This window comes from Carcharodon carcharias, chromosome 19, assembly GCF_017639515.1.
Source record: "Carcharodon carcharias isolate sCarCar2 chromosome 19, sCarCar2.pri, whole genome shotgun sequence".
In the NCBI taxonomy this organism is placed as follows: Eukaryota; Metazoa; Chordata; class Chondrichthyes; order Lamniformes; family Lamnidae; genus Carcharodon; species Carcharodon carcharias.
This window is the reverse complement of record NC_054485.1, coordinates 98,422,687-98,436,618: the sequence shown is the minus strand read 5'-3', so window position 1 is coordinate 98,436,618 and position 13,932 is coordinate 98,422,687. Positions and strand designations below refer to the sequence as shown.

Below are 13,932 nucleotides of genomic sequence, written 5' to 3'. Positions count from 1 at the left end.
CAGTAACGCAGCATATAAAAAGACACCGTCATGATTCTGCATGCTTTGCATCACTGCCGTTGATTAATTTCGCAGCCTTGTATTTACGTATCATGTTTAGTGCTGAAAACCGAGCCAAGTAACCTCAGAGAGGACTGATCAAATAACAGCAGATTCCAAGGCAGAGCGTAGGCATTGGATCAAATTGGACCGGAAACGCTGGTATTAGGAATGAAATGCGCCCGAAAGAGGTGGGATGGTTTAGAGAGCAGTTTCCAGAGTCAGGACCGACGCGGCTCTAGGCATGGCTGTCAGTGGCGATCAAGAGGAAAATTGCTCCACGTTGGAGAAGCAGAGATCAGCTGGGTTTTTAATTCTGGGCCGGTGACAGAGACATAAATCGATGATGGCTGAATTTTCTGGAAGGCGGATAGTACGAACATGTACAGAACGACCTGCCCTAATTTTGGCGTTAGACCAGAATGTAAAAGCTATGATTTCGGCCCGGCCACTCGTCAGGAAACCCTCCTAATCCCATCCAAATCGGTGGAAACGAAAATGGGAGAGATGCTCCAAGGATCGCTCAGCCGACATCGCCTGTTCTAGGTATTTATCTCATGTCAGAGTTGACCTCACTGCCCCTGTCGTGTCAAAGTAATGGCCGAGGGTTTCAGCATCTGAAGCACTGACGAATGGTGTGGAGATGGGTAACATCACGAGGCTGAAACTTGGTGGCCTACATTCATTTCTTGGATCCAATTACACTCAGTGTCCCACTAACGCCAAGCTGATGCCATGGAGATTAGTCGTTTTTCAACATCCCCAGAAGCAAGAATTTACCAAGCCTGAGATAGTGTTTTCAATTCTCTGGGGATATGAAAGCTCCCCATAATTACTGATGTATGACGAGAGTTACTAAGTTGTTTGCTCGAAAGGCTATGGTTAATGACACCGGTTATGTAATTTCACTCTCTCACTGGAGAATTAGATCATGTATAAATCAAGATTGTTTCAATGCAATGCCTCATTTCGACGCTTCCGGATTTTAACAGAATATGGAACTACAAACTCTTCCATTAGAGATTTTTTGTCCCATTCTTGTACTCATCGGTGTTCCTGGTGAGTAACTGCAAATCATGATTACATTTTCCATGTCTGTTCCTTCTTTGTGTTCTTTGTGGCTGTATACTCTACATATCCATTGCCAAGGTGGTAAAATAACGATATGAACACTCTCCCATGGATGAGCTCGCCTGACTTTCATCATCATTTTGTTTTGATGTGGATAGAATGAGGCCGGCTCCATCTCGCTGGGTGTCAGTCATTCCCTTCACATTACAAGGCAGATGGTGAATGAAAATCTACGCTCCCACGTCTGCTTTTAGCCGTGAGCTGTGTGGCTCAGTCGGAAGCCCTCTTGCCTCTCAGTCCGGATAAAACCCGGAGTTTGTGGCCATTTCAGTGAGTTGTGCTCCTAAACAATGCAGTATTTAGGTGCAATCTTGTGGGAGTGTTGTGATGATGTGGATTTTTTCCAGCCCAGAGGGAGGTCAGTCAGCTGTGTCCCTGCTGACTCCGTCAAAGAGGACTTCACCTAGTTCCATTCGTTTGGCTTGTCCCCCAACCTGGCAAATATTTTCAGATAATGATCCACTTTCTCCTTAATAGCCGCAATTGCTTTCCAGCAATATTAGGAGGAGTGTTAAATTAGCATTCAGTCCCCTCTTGTGGGCTTCCAGTGCACCAAGTTTCAGTATGTGTATGTATTGAACGTTTCAGATTATGAAATCATAGAGTTACCCGAGTGACAAATGTGTGGCAAGGGGATGGCGAATTTTGCCACATGACGCCTTTAGTATGATTGATGTTAGCTTTTAGCTATAGTGTCCAATTGGGCACAAATGAATGTGCCACCCACCGCACAAGATGCCTGATATTCCATTCCAATAACTCCCATGTCAAAGAACATGGGTTTCCAGTTAGCTAACACCCTCTTACACTGTCAGCAAAGGTTAAAATTACCACCACCATCCCACCGCCCATCCCTTACAATCTCCTGATTCTGAGCTCCTGAATTCCAAAGGGTTGTCAGTGAGCGTCAATGCTTTGTTAAATATCTTGATTCTGCATTTCTTTCAGCAAACGTGATGACAATTTTGATTCTTTACCGAGGAAAGTGTGGCCTTTCCAAAGGAATCACTCACTATATGACAGCCATGGCAGTGGGAGATCTAATGGTCCTTATCTTCAATGTAGTTGTGAGCCAAATCGTCAAGTATCATTTCCCAGACTCTCTATTGAAATACACTTACACATGTCGTTTTACTGCCTTCATGCAAGGGACGAGCATTCAACTCTCTATCTGGTTCACAATCTCGTTCACCTTTGACCGCTTCATAGCAATTTGTTGCCAGGAACTGAAGACAAAATATTGCACTGCAAGAACTGCCATCGTGATTATAACGACCATGTGTGTGGTCAACATTTTGATCAATATCCCCATGCCTTTTCGCTATGAGCCCTACCATGTTGTTAACAATGTCCAGTGGGGCTGCCGCACTGTCACTGGATATTTTACTTCACAGGCATGGACTGCTCACCGATGGATTACCAACCTCTCAAGTACATTGCTCCCAATTCCCCTGCTGCTGCTGTTGAATTCTCTTACTGCCCAGCATATCTTAGTGGCCAGTCGAGCTCGCAAAGCACTGAAGAGTAGCAGCAATGGGGATACTGCCATTGACCCGGAGCTGAAGAACAGAAGAACATCCATCATTCTGCTCTTCGCTATCTCAGGCAGTTTCATTGTGTTGTCGGCTCCCATTAATGTAATCCACATATGTGTCGGTGTTACGCAGACAGTCGCTTTTCAAGGTTCGAACTGGCTTTATTTGGCAATCAGAACTACATTTCTGTTGATGTGCACCAGCTCCTGCATAAACACTTGCATTTACGCATTGACGCAGAGAAGATTCCGAGCGGAGATTTATTATATGGCGAAACATCCATTTTCAGCCATTATTCAATTTTGTAAATAATTTCTCTTTTGAATACAGCAATTTAAGTGAAATCAAAATCAATGAACTTGGGTTCTGCAGCAACTTTGTACAATACCTTTTGAAATTCTAGGTGCTGCAAAGCTCACGCTTCGGAAGAGTTCACATTGTTTATGAGCTTGTCAAAGACTTTGATGAAGTTGAGGAGGGAGAACCGCGTCGTCCAGAATCTCTGGACACTGCCGTTCACCTAGTTTTTCATCTCCTCTCACATTCAATGGAGAAAGGCTTGGTGATGTGCGGGGTGGGCAAGAGAGGGGATTGGCAGACACGGCCAATAGAAAAAAAAGGATTACTCGGTTTTGTGGCAAGAGATATAGAATATAGGTGTCGGGATTTTGTGGTAATTCGACATCAGATCTTACTAAGACCTAAATAACAGTGTTGTATGAGGCTGTGGGATCCATTCTGCGGGTAAAGCTTTGAGATAATATTGAGGGTGCGGAGAAGATTGGCTTGGATGGTGTCAGATAGCAGTAACACAAATATGAAGCAGAACTTGTGTTTGTTTACAATCAGAAGGGATTAGAAAGGCTATATTGATAGAGGCATTTAGAATTATGAAAGGTTGGGACAGAATTAAAAGAGAACAATCAATTAATGTAAAAGTTGTCGATTAAATGGAAGAGTTTTAAAACAAAGAGAGGAAACTTCGTCACACATGGGAATGTGAAACTATGGGATGAATTGATAGCGTTACAGATTGAAGCAGGGACCATGAACAATAGGTTTGATAGGATGTTTGAAGTAAGATGAGGAAGAATCAGATAGACTCGAAACATTAACCCTGCTTGTCTCTCACAGATGCTGCCAGACCTGCTGAGTTTTCCAGCACTTTATGTTTTTATTCTGATAAAGTTACTTTGGCTTGGGGGGTAGGGGGTGGGGGGTGGGGGGGCGAGGTCTGATTAACAATACTGCTTTTGCGGAATACAAACCCTGACATAGCCTGATTTGTCCAAATGATCAGTAATGGTACTGCAATTTAAAAAAAAAATCATTTTTTCGCATGATACTTCATTTTAATTCACTTGCAGTGCTGGCAAAGCTTCCTGCATGCTCTGCAGCACTGGAAATGAGATGATCGTTCAGCAATTTTAGTTACTGCATTCCTTCTGATCGTACTTCTGTGCTAATGTTAGTAAGGGATTGCAGGGCAGAGAAAAAGTGACCAAGTAAGAATAGGAAATACTTTCAAATTAGAATGGTATGTGATTCCCAATTGTGTTCCTCACAAAGTTTCTTCTTAGACCATAACACGCAGTAGCAGCAGTAGGCCATTCGGTCCATCGAATCTATCCTGCTATTCAATGAGATCATGGCTGATCTGATAATCCTCAACTGCACTTTCCTGCCTTTTCCCCATAACCCTTGATTCCCTTACTGATTAGAAATCTGTCTACCTCTGCCTTGAATAAGCTTCTGGAGCCAAGGTCTATAACCCTCTGCAGTGAAGTGTTCCACAGATTAAATATTCTCTGAGTGAAGAAATTCCTCCTCGTCTCTGTCTATTTTTTGCAACCCCCTACTCTGAGATTATTCCCTCTGGTCCTAGGCTCTCCCACAAGGGGAAACTCCCTCTCAGAACTGCCCTGTCAAGCCCCCGAAGAACCTTGTATGTTTCAATGAGAGCCCCTTAAAATCCATTGAGTACAGGCCCAACCTACTCAACCTCTCCTCATAGGGAAATCACTCAGTACCAGGGATCAATCTATGGAACCTACTCTGGACTGACTCCAATGCCAGTATATATATATTTTTTTTAGTTGAGGGGACCACAACTATTCGCAGTGTGCTAAGTATGGTCTAACAAGTGCCTTGTATAGATTTAGCAAGACTTGCTTATTTTTAGACTTTATTCATTTTGAAATAAAGTCCAAAATTCCATTTGCCTTCCCTATTACCTGTTGAACTTGTATGTTAGCTTTCTGAGATTCATGCACAAGGAGTTGCAAGGCCCTCTGTGCTGCAGCTTTCTGTAGTCTTTCTCCATTTAAATACTAGTCAATTCTTTTATTCTTCCTGCCAAAGTACATAACCTCACATTTTCCAACATTGTATTCCAACTAACAATTTTTTGCCCACTCACTTAACCTATCTACATCCCTCTGTAGGCTCCTTTTATCATCCTCATCACGTCCCTTCACACATATTTTTGTTTCATCCGCAAATTTGGCGATAGTACATTCAATTCCCTCATCCATATCAATAATGTATATTGTAAATAATTGAGGCCCCAGCAGTGATTCCCTGCGGCACTCCACAAGTCAAAGGCTGCCATCTTGAAAATGCCCTCATCATGCCAAACTCTGTCTTCTATTGTTTAGCCAACCCTTCGTTCATAATAATACACCAAACCCAACACGTTTGACTGAAGTTATTAGGCAGCCTTACCTGCAGTACCAAACAAAACACCTTTTCGAAATCCAAATATGTTATATCGACTGCAAAAGTTGCAGGACAGGAGGTTTCGGTGGAAGGGAACTTGGGTTATTGCAGTCTATTCTACAGATTGTATTTACAGGAGCCGATGTTTGCCAGTGATAGAGGTGGTGAGTACTGAGCTCATAGCATGGGCACTGGCCATGAAAGCTGCTCTGCCTTGGATAAGACCAATCTTCTTGAGTAATGTTCAGGCTGCATCCATCCTGAAAATGGTTTGTATTCCATTGCACGCATGATGGGGCGAGGGGGATGGGGTTGGGTGTGGGGGCCAGGGAGATGCTAGCGGACGTTTATCACTGGGAAACTCCATGGTATGGACAGCTAGCAAGTTGTAAAAATATCACAGTGTTTCACTAAGTATTGCTATTCTAGAGATTTGAGCAGAACAATTGGGTTACAGCAGGAGAAGTTTCAGTTTCAATTTTACCTGTACTCCACCTGTTCTCAGTGTGGCCACACTCAACACAATGAAAAGTCGTATAAAAGCTTAAATGTTCAACCACACTGATTAAATAGAGAATGCTATCCTCTCTTTAGCTGTGAATGTTTTACAGAGCCGTTGACAGAAAGATGGAGTCTAGATGATCCATATTGTTGTTCGGTGAACAAGGTAAAATTTTGTTGCGCTTGATTCGGGATTCTAAAAATGTTGTGCTTGTTCTGTTCGAGATCCCAGGCGTCAATGAATCTGCAACGCTCAGTAAGGGCCTGAAATACACTTATAACCCTGATTAATTTTCCTCCCGTCTCCATTTACGGTTCCCTAGGAATGTGCTTTACTAGCAAAGCTGAAGGTCATGACTAAATCAATGGTTCCTGTTCGGCCCCATCAACGTAGCATTTTCCATGCAAAAGAAAGAAGTCACCTCCGTGGCCTGATTGGTTGCTTGAGACTATTTTTCGCAACAGAAAATGGAAACTTGGTTAATCAGTGGAACAATAGCTAACATTAGTTCAGAAGTTGTACTTCGTGTCGCTGTGCAGAATAAATTAGTAAATATGAAAACAGGAGTAGACCATTTGGCTCCTCGAACCTGCTGTGCTATTCAATTTGATCATGGATGTTTTGTATTTTAACTCCATCTACCTACCTTGGTTCCATGGCACCAATTATATTTTGCTTACCAAATATTCATCACTCCCAGATTGGAAATTTTCAATTGTCCTATCCTGTGCAGATTTCTGAGGGAGTGAGGTACCAGATTTTGCATCAAGCGGTGCCCTCTGTCATTATCCTTGAATGTCTAACTGTAACCGAGAGGTAATTCCCCATCCTTCTGCACTGCCCTGCCAGGGGAAATGAGTTCTCTCTTACTATGCCAAAAACTCTTTTGATCAATGCAAACACCTGAATTAGGTCATCCCTTGCTTCTCTGAGTTCAACTGAACACAAAGTTAGTCCATGCAGCATGTAACTGTGATGTAATTATTTTAGCCCTGGCCCCAATCAGGTGAACCAGGTGAGCAGCATTTGCATTATCCTGCAACTTGAGGTCTATTCTCTCCAAACAGCACTAAACGTCAGATAATCCATGGGTTAAATGTGGATTTAAACAACATTAGCAACAAATGGCCAAACAATTAAATAACCCATAAAATGTACATAATGGTAGATAAATATTGTAATCAATGTTTTGAGTGGCCTGTAGGGCTTTCCTCACTTGCTGACTGGTGAACTAGGCACCTAACCTGGTATTGATCCACATTTGGAATGAAATCAAATGTTCTAATCTTATGTATGACTTAATAAGTTGATTTGAGAGTGGTAAGCAATTGAGCACAAGATTAAGCCAGAACACCATTGGATTGGGCAAAGAAAACCTGCTAAGCCAACGGCCTTTTCCTGCTTCTGCGGCTCCTACTGAAATGTGTTGGCGCTTGGATGCTGAATAAAAACAAGACTTCGAGAATGTTTACAAGCTTCCATGGTGGCAATTAGGAATAATAACGAGGAGTAGGTTATATAATGTCAACAGTAGCTATAGAATTGGACAGAACATTAAGGAAGAAAGAATTGAAGGTTTTAATAAAGGCAATGCAATATTGTGGGAGAATTAAAACTTATGATAGGCTTGTCAAATCAAACTGACAGGCGTGGAAGATGTGTTTGTGGGATGCTTTCATGACGGGTACCTGGAGCAACATGTTATGAAACAAACAATAAACCTATTTTAAATCTAGCCTTACATACTGAACCACGGTTAATTAGTAATCTCATACAAAAGATCCGTTGGGGAAAAATGATAATAATACAATTAAATTCCATTTTAAGTTTGAGAGTGACATACTCAAGTCCAAAACAAAATTCTAAAATTGAAACCAAACCATTGACATAGACATGAGGGGGGTGCTTAATAGACCTAATTTCGTAGAAAAGCTAAATTCTGTGGTAAATCACCAGTTCAAAACATTTAAAGAAGTGAGTCAAAATGTTCATTCCACTAGAAAACAAAAAAGAGAACAGCTGGAAGCATAATCACAGACGATAAGAACATTAACAAAAATATCAAAAGGAGCAAAGTAACTTATTTATCTTTATTCGATCATGGGATGTGGGTCAGACCATCATTTAGTGCCCATCCCTAATTACCCTTCAATAGGTGGTTGAGAACTGTCTTTTTGAGCCACTGGCGCCCATGTGGTGTGAGTACACCCACAGTGCTGTTAGAAAGGGAGTTCCAGCATTTTGACCTAGCAACAGTGAGTGGAGGGTAACATAGTTCCAGCTGTGTGCCTTGGAGGGGAGTTTGCAGATGTTCAAACCATACCCACAGTACTTTATGCATGTTTGATCTCCACAGTAAAGGAAGGCTTTACTTGGCTTGGAGTCAATGCAGCAAGGCTTCACTAGACTGGCTCCTTGGTTGACAGGTTAGTTCTATCATAAGGGCTTATAATCTCTGGAGTTTAAAAGTGTGAGAGGTGATCTTATCGAAACATACAAGGGGCCTGACAGTGTCGACACTGAGATATTTTTTTCCACAGGTTGAAGAATGTAGAACAGAGGGGCACACCCTCGGAATAAGTGGTTCATCATTTACCTGTCGGGTGAGAGAAATTTCTTTCCTCAAAGGATCGTGAATTTCTAAAATTTCTCAGCCTAAAGAGTTACATACAAACTTCCAAACATAGAAATTAGGAGCAGCATAAGGTGATATAGCCCTCGAGCCTGCTTCGCCATTCACTAATAATGGCTGATTTGATTGTGACCTCAGCCCCACTTTCTTTCTTGCCGTCATTCCCATTGACACCCTTATTAGTCAAGAATGTATCTAGCACAACATTAAAAATATTAAATGGCATTGTCTCCAGTGGTCTCTGGGAAAGAGGGTTTCACAAAATTCAAAAACCTCTGAATGGAAAAAAGTCTTCTCATCTCCATCGTAAATGGAATATCCCTTACTTTAAAATTGTGTTCCCTAGCGCTTGTCTCTCCCACAAGGGAAAACGCCTTCCCAGCATCCACTCTGTCAAGTTTCCTCAATATAATCACCTCCTAGTCTTCTAAACTCCATTGGACACAGGTCCAGCCTGTCCAACCATTCCTCATAAGATAACATTCCACCCCATCCCAGAAGTCATTCGAGTGAATCATCATTGAACAGTTTCTAATGCAATGATGTCCTTTCCGAAATAAGAAGACCAAAGCTGTACTTAATACTCCAGAAGTTGTCTCACCAATACCTTGTACAACTGCCGTAAACATTCCTAATTATATATTCTATTCCCTTTGCAATAAACAACATAATTTTAATTGTCTTCCTAATCAATTGCTCTTGCTGCATTCTAACGTCTCCTGATTCATGAGCCAGGACAATCAGATCCTCTGTACATCAGAGTTCTGCTAACCTCTCTCTATTTAAATAATATGCCACACTTCTATTTTTCCTGCCAAAGTGCACACGATTAACTTTTCCCACATTATACTCCATATGGCAAATTAGTGCCCACTCACTTAACCTGTCTATAACACTTTTTAGATTCCTTATGCCCTCCTCAAAACTGACTTCCCTATCTATCTTTGTGCCATCAACAAACATAGGGACCATATATTGTGTCCCTTCATTCAAACCAGTGATTTGGTTTGTAAATAGCAGATGTCTCAGCATTGATCCCTGTTGCCACCCTTTTCTTTACATTTTGCTGAAGTAAAAACTGACCCATTTATGCCTATCTCTGTATTCTGTTTACTAACAGATCCTCTACTCATGCCAATATCTCACACCCTACAACATGAACCCTCATTTTGTGCAGTAATCTTTGATGAGCCACCTTGTCAAATGCCTTCTCCAACTCTTAGTACAGTACATCCACAGGCTCCGCTTCATCATCATTTCACTTTACTTCCTCAAGATAATCTAGTAAATTAATCAAGTGAACTTTTCCCTTCACAAAACCGTGTTGACTCTGCTTGATTGTTTTGAGATTTTCTAACTGTTCTTTTATAACCTCCTTAATAATAAATTACAGCATTTTCCCTCTGACAGACGTAAGCTAATTGGCCTGTGTTTTCCTGCTTTTTGTCTCCCTCCTTAAATGGCTAGAGGAGTGAAATATGCTACGTTCCAATCTAACAGCACATTTCCAGAAGATGGGGAATTTTGGAAAATCAGATCCAATGCATCTGCTATCTCTGCAGCCACCGCTTTTAAGATCCAAGGATGAAGCCCACCAGGGCTTGGGGGCGTGTCAGCTTTTTATTCTAATTATTTTTTTCAGTACCCTTTCTCTGGTACTTGTAAATTGCTTTAAGCTCCTCCCTCCCTTTCATCTGTTTATTCAGGCTTATTTCTGGGAAGTTATTTTTATCGTCAATAGTGGAGACAGATGCAAAACAGTTGAGTTCATCCCTCATTTGCTTACTTTCCATGATTAGCGTTATAGAGGTCTACAGCACAGAAAAAAGCCCTTCGGCCCATCGAGTCTACACCTGTAAATCTAGCACCTAACTATTCTAATCCCATTTTCCAGCACTAGGCCCATAGCCTTGTATGCCAAGCCATCGCAAATGCACATCCAAATACTTCATAAATTTTATGAGGGTTTTGGCCTCCTTCATCCTTTCTGGCAGTGAATTCCAGAGTCCCCTCTGGGTGAAGAAATCTTCCTCACAAAACCTCTAAATTTCCTTCCCTTTATCTTAAGTCTCTGCCCCCAGATTATTGATTCCTCCACCAAGGGGAACTGTACCTTTGTGTCTTCACTATCTATGCCCTTCATAATTGTATACACCTCAATCATGTCCCCCCTCAATCTTCTCTGCTTCAGGGAAAATAACCCCAGTCTATCCATTCTTTCCTCATAACTGAAAGTATCCATCCCAGGCAACATCCTGATTATTCTCCTCTGCACTCTCTCCATGAATAAGCATAATTCCTATAATGTGAATTCCATAACTGCACGCAATACTCCAGCTGTGGCCAAGCCAGCGTTTTGTACAGTTCCAGAATAACCTCCCTGCTCTTTTATTTTATGCATTGGCTAAGAAAGACAAGTGTCCCAATGCCTCCTCAACGGCCTTAACTACCTGCCCCGCTAGCTCAAGGAACCAGTGGATATGCACACCAAGGTCCCTCTGACCCTTGATACTTCCCATGATCCTCCCACTCATCATGTGCTACCGTGCCTTGTTTTCCCTGTCCAAGTGCATCATCTCACACTTACCCGGTTAAAATTCCATTTCCCACTGATCATCCCATCTGACCAACCCATCTATATCCTCCTGTAATCTAAGGCTATCCTCCTCACTATTTACCATCCTACCAATTTTTGTGTCATCCACAAACTTACTGATCAGCCATCCTACATTGAATTCTAAATCATTTAAATATCCCAAACAACAAGGGACCCAACAGCAAGCCCTGTGGAATACGACTGGACACAGGCATCCAGTCACAAAAATCATCCCTCAGCTATCATGCTCTGCCTCATGGCACTCGGCCAATATTGGATCCAATTTGCCACATTGCCTTGGAACCCATGGACCCTTAGCTTCGTTATCTGTCTCCTATGTTGGGACTTATCAAATGCCTTGCTGAAGTCCAAAGAGACTTCGTCAAACACATTGACCTCATATACACACTTGGTCACCTCTGCGAAAAATTCAATCAAATTGGTCAGGCATGACCTTCCCTCAACGAAACCATGCTGACTCTCCTTGATCAATCCCTGCCTCTCCAAGTGAAGATTAATTCTGTCTCTCAGAATTGCTTCCAGTAGCTTCTCCACCACAAAGATTAGACTAACGGGCCTGTACTTCCCTGGCTTATCCCTTCTTGAATGACCGTACGACATTGGCTGTCCTTGAGCACTCTGGCACCCCTCATGTGGCCAGAGAGGTATTGGAAATTATTGCCAGTGCCCTAACTATCTCCTCCATTGCCTCACACAACAGCCTGGGATACATTTCATCGGGGGCTGGAGACTTACCCACTTTTTAAATCTGCCAGACCGCTTCGAACCTCCTCCCTTTCTATGCTAATTTCTTTAATGAAATCACAGTCCTTATGCCTCATTTCTATACCCATGTTGTACCTTTCACTTGTGAACACTGACACAAAGTCTTTATGTGGAACGCTACCTAAGTCTTCTGGCTCCACATGCAGATTACCACTATGGTCCTTAATTGGCCCTACAGTTTCACTAATTACCCTCTTACTCTTAATGCACTTGTAAAATAACATTTTATTTCCTTTATTTTACCTGCCAATGATTTTTCATGCCCCCTTTTTCATCTCCAAATTTCATTTTTAAGTTCCCCCTACACATTCTATACTAATCTAGGGCTCACGCTGTTTTGAGCCCTTGGTATCTGCCATAAGCCTCTATTTTTCTCTTTATCAAACCTTGTTTATACCTCGACATCCAGCGTTTCCTGGATTTGTTGGACCCACCCTTTATTTTTACTGGAATATATTGGACTTGTGAATTCTCATTTCCTTCTTGAATGAGTCCCACTCAGTGACATCCTTGACCCTAGCACCAGGGAGGCAACGTACCATCCTGGACGCAGGTCTGCAGCCACAGAAACGCAAATCTGTTCTTTTAACTATCGAGCCTCCTACCACAATTACTCTTCCACTCTTTTTCCTCTGCCCTGTGCAGCTGAGCCACTCAGAGTGCCCTGAATGTGGCTGCACTCCACAAAGGAAACGTCACTCTTACTGCTACCCAACACAGAAAAGCGGTTCTCGAGCGAGATGCATCCTGGGATTTCCTGGCAACCTGCCTGACACCTTTCCTGGGACTGATGGTCATCCATTCCCTCTCTGGTTGCATTTCTGTAAGCTGTGGAGTGACTACAGCTATAACGTGCTGTCCACAAAACTCCCACCCTCGGGGATGCACCTCAGTACGTCCAGCTGTCGCTTAGGCTCCAAAACACGGAGCCCAAGTAGTTGCAGCTGGTGGTACTTCCTGCACACGTGGTCGGCCAGAGCGTAAGAAGCGCCTAGGACTTCCCACTTGTTGCAGGCGGAATATAACATGGGACTGAGTGCCCTGCCATGCCACTACTTGAAAAATAAACGTTACTTGAATTTAACAACAGTAAAAAAAAAGTTCCCTTATTTATGAACGTCAAATAATAACTCGAAGTATTACTCTTCCTTAGTTAAACTACTTTAAATTGGAGAAAGCCTCGAGCAAAACACTTACCCAATTCTCACCAAACAGCTATTTACCCAATACTCACCCAACACTTACCCAATACGCACCAATCAGCGCTCACCTTTGCGCTAACGTCATTTTTTGAAGCTCCCCCGCATTCTCGCTGGTTCTGATCTCTCCGCTGCTCTTTCGCGCTGTTTTGTGATGTCACTCTTGTTATTGTCAACAAGAACTGACTGCAGGGCCCTCTTCCTGGACTACCTCAGCGCGATGGTAACTGCAGGACACTCTCTAAAGCGTATCACTCACTAAAGGGCCAGCGTTTCCCCTAGACACTTTTTTCCTTTTTAAATACCTGTAGAAACTCTTACTAACGTTTTAAAAGTATGTTTCTACTTCGCTTTCACTCATACATTAATTTTCTCCTCCCTGTTATAATTTCACTCATCCTTTGTTGTTTTTTTTATGTTTATTCTAACCTTCTTACCTGCCGCTAATTTTGTCCACATTTTATGCTTTTTTGCTCAATTTGATACTGTTATAGCGTTGATTTCCCAAGCATCTTTTCTTTGCGAAACATTGGACTTTATTTACAAGACAGCTGCTGCCACACATATGTGCATCTAACTCTGCAACGAGAGAAGTCGCTCTTCAAGTTTCCCCGTGCTGCTAACTCATTGGTTTACACAGATCATGTGACCGTACAACAGCGGAGCATTCTTAAAGCTACACACATACTTTTATCAAAACTATCATTATTACATTCCTCCCCTTTATTGTTTCTCTACGTTTTGTATTTACAAGGATATTTATCTCATGACATTACAATATTTACCCAGGTCAC

At 42.2% G+C, this 13,932-nt stretch overlaps 1 protein-coding gene across 1 annotated transcript; it reads left to right on the top strand.

Annotated features, from left to right (window-relative positions):
* The first annotated feature begins 2,126 nt into the window (after positions 1-2,126).
* On the top strand, positions 2,127-3,017 carry LOC121291289 (probable G-protein coupled receptor 139). The gene has a single exon (XM_041212360.1). The coding sequence runs from the start codon at positions 2,127-2,129 to the stop codon at positions 3,015-3,017; it is 891 nt and encodes a 296-aa protein (XP_041068294.1).
* The last annotated feature ends 10,915 nt before the right edge of the window (positions 3,018-13,932 follow it).

What these genes read in the sequence shown, in the direction of transcription:
- LOC121291289 (XM_041212360.1), top strand. Translation starts at nt 2,127, where the DNA reads ATGACAATTTTGATTCTTTACCGAGGAAAGTGTGGCCTTTCCAAAGGA.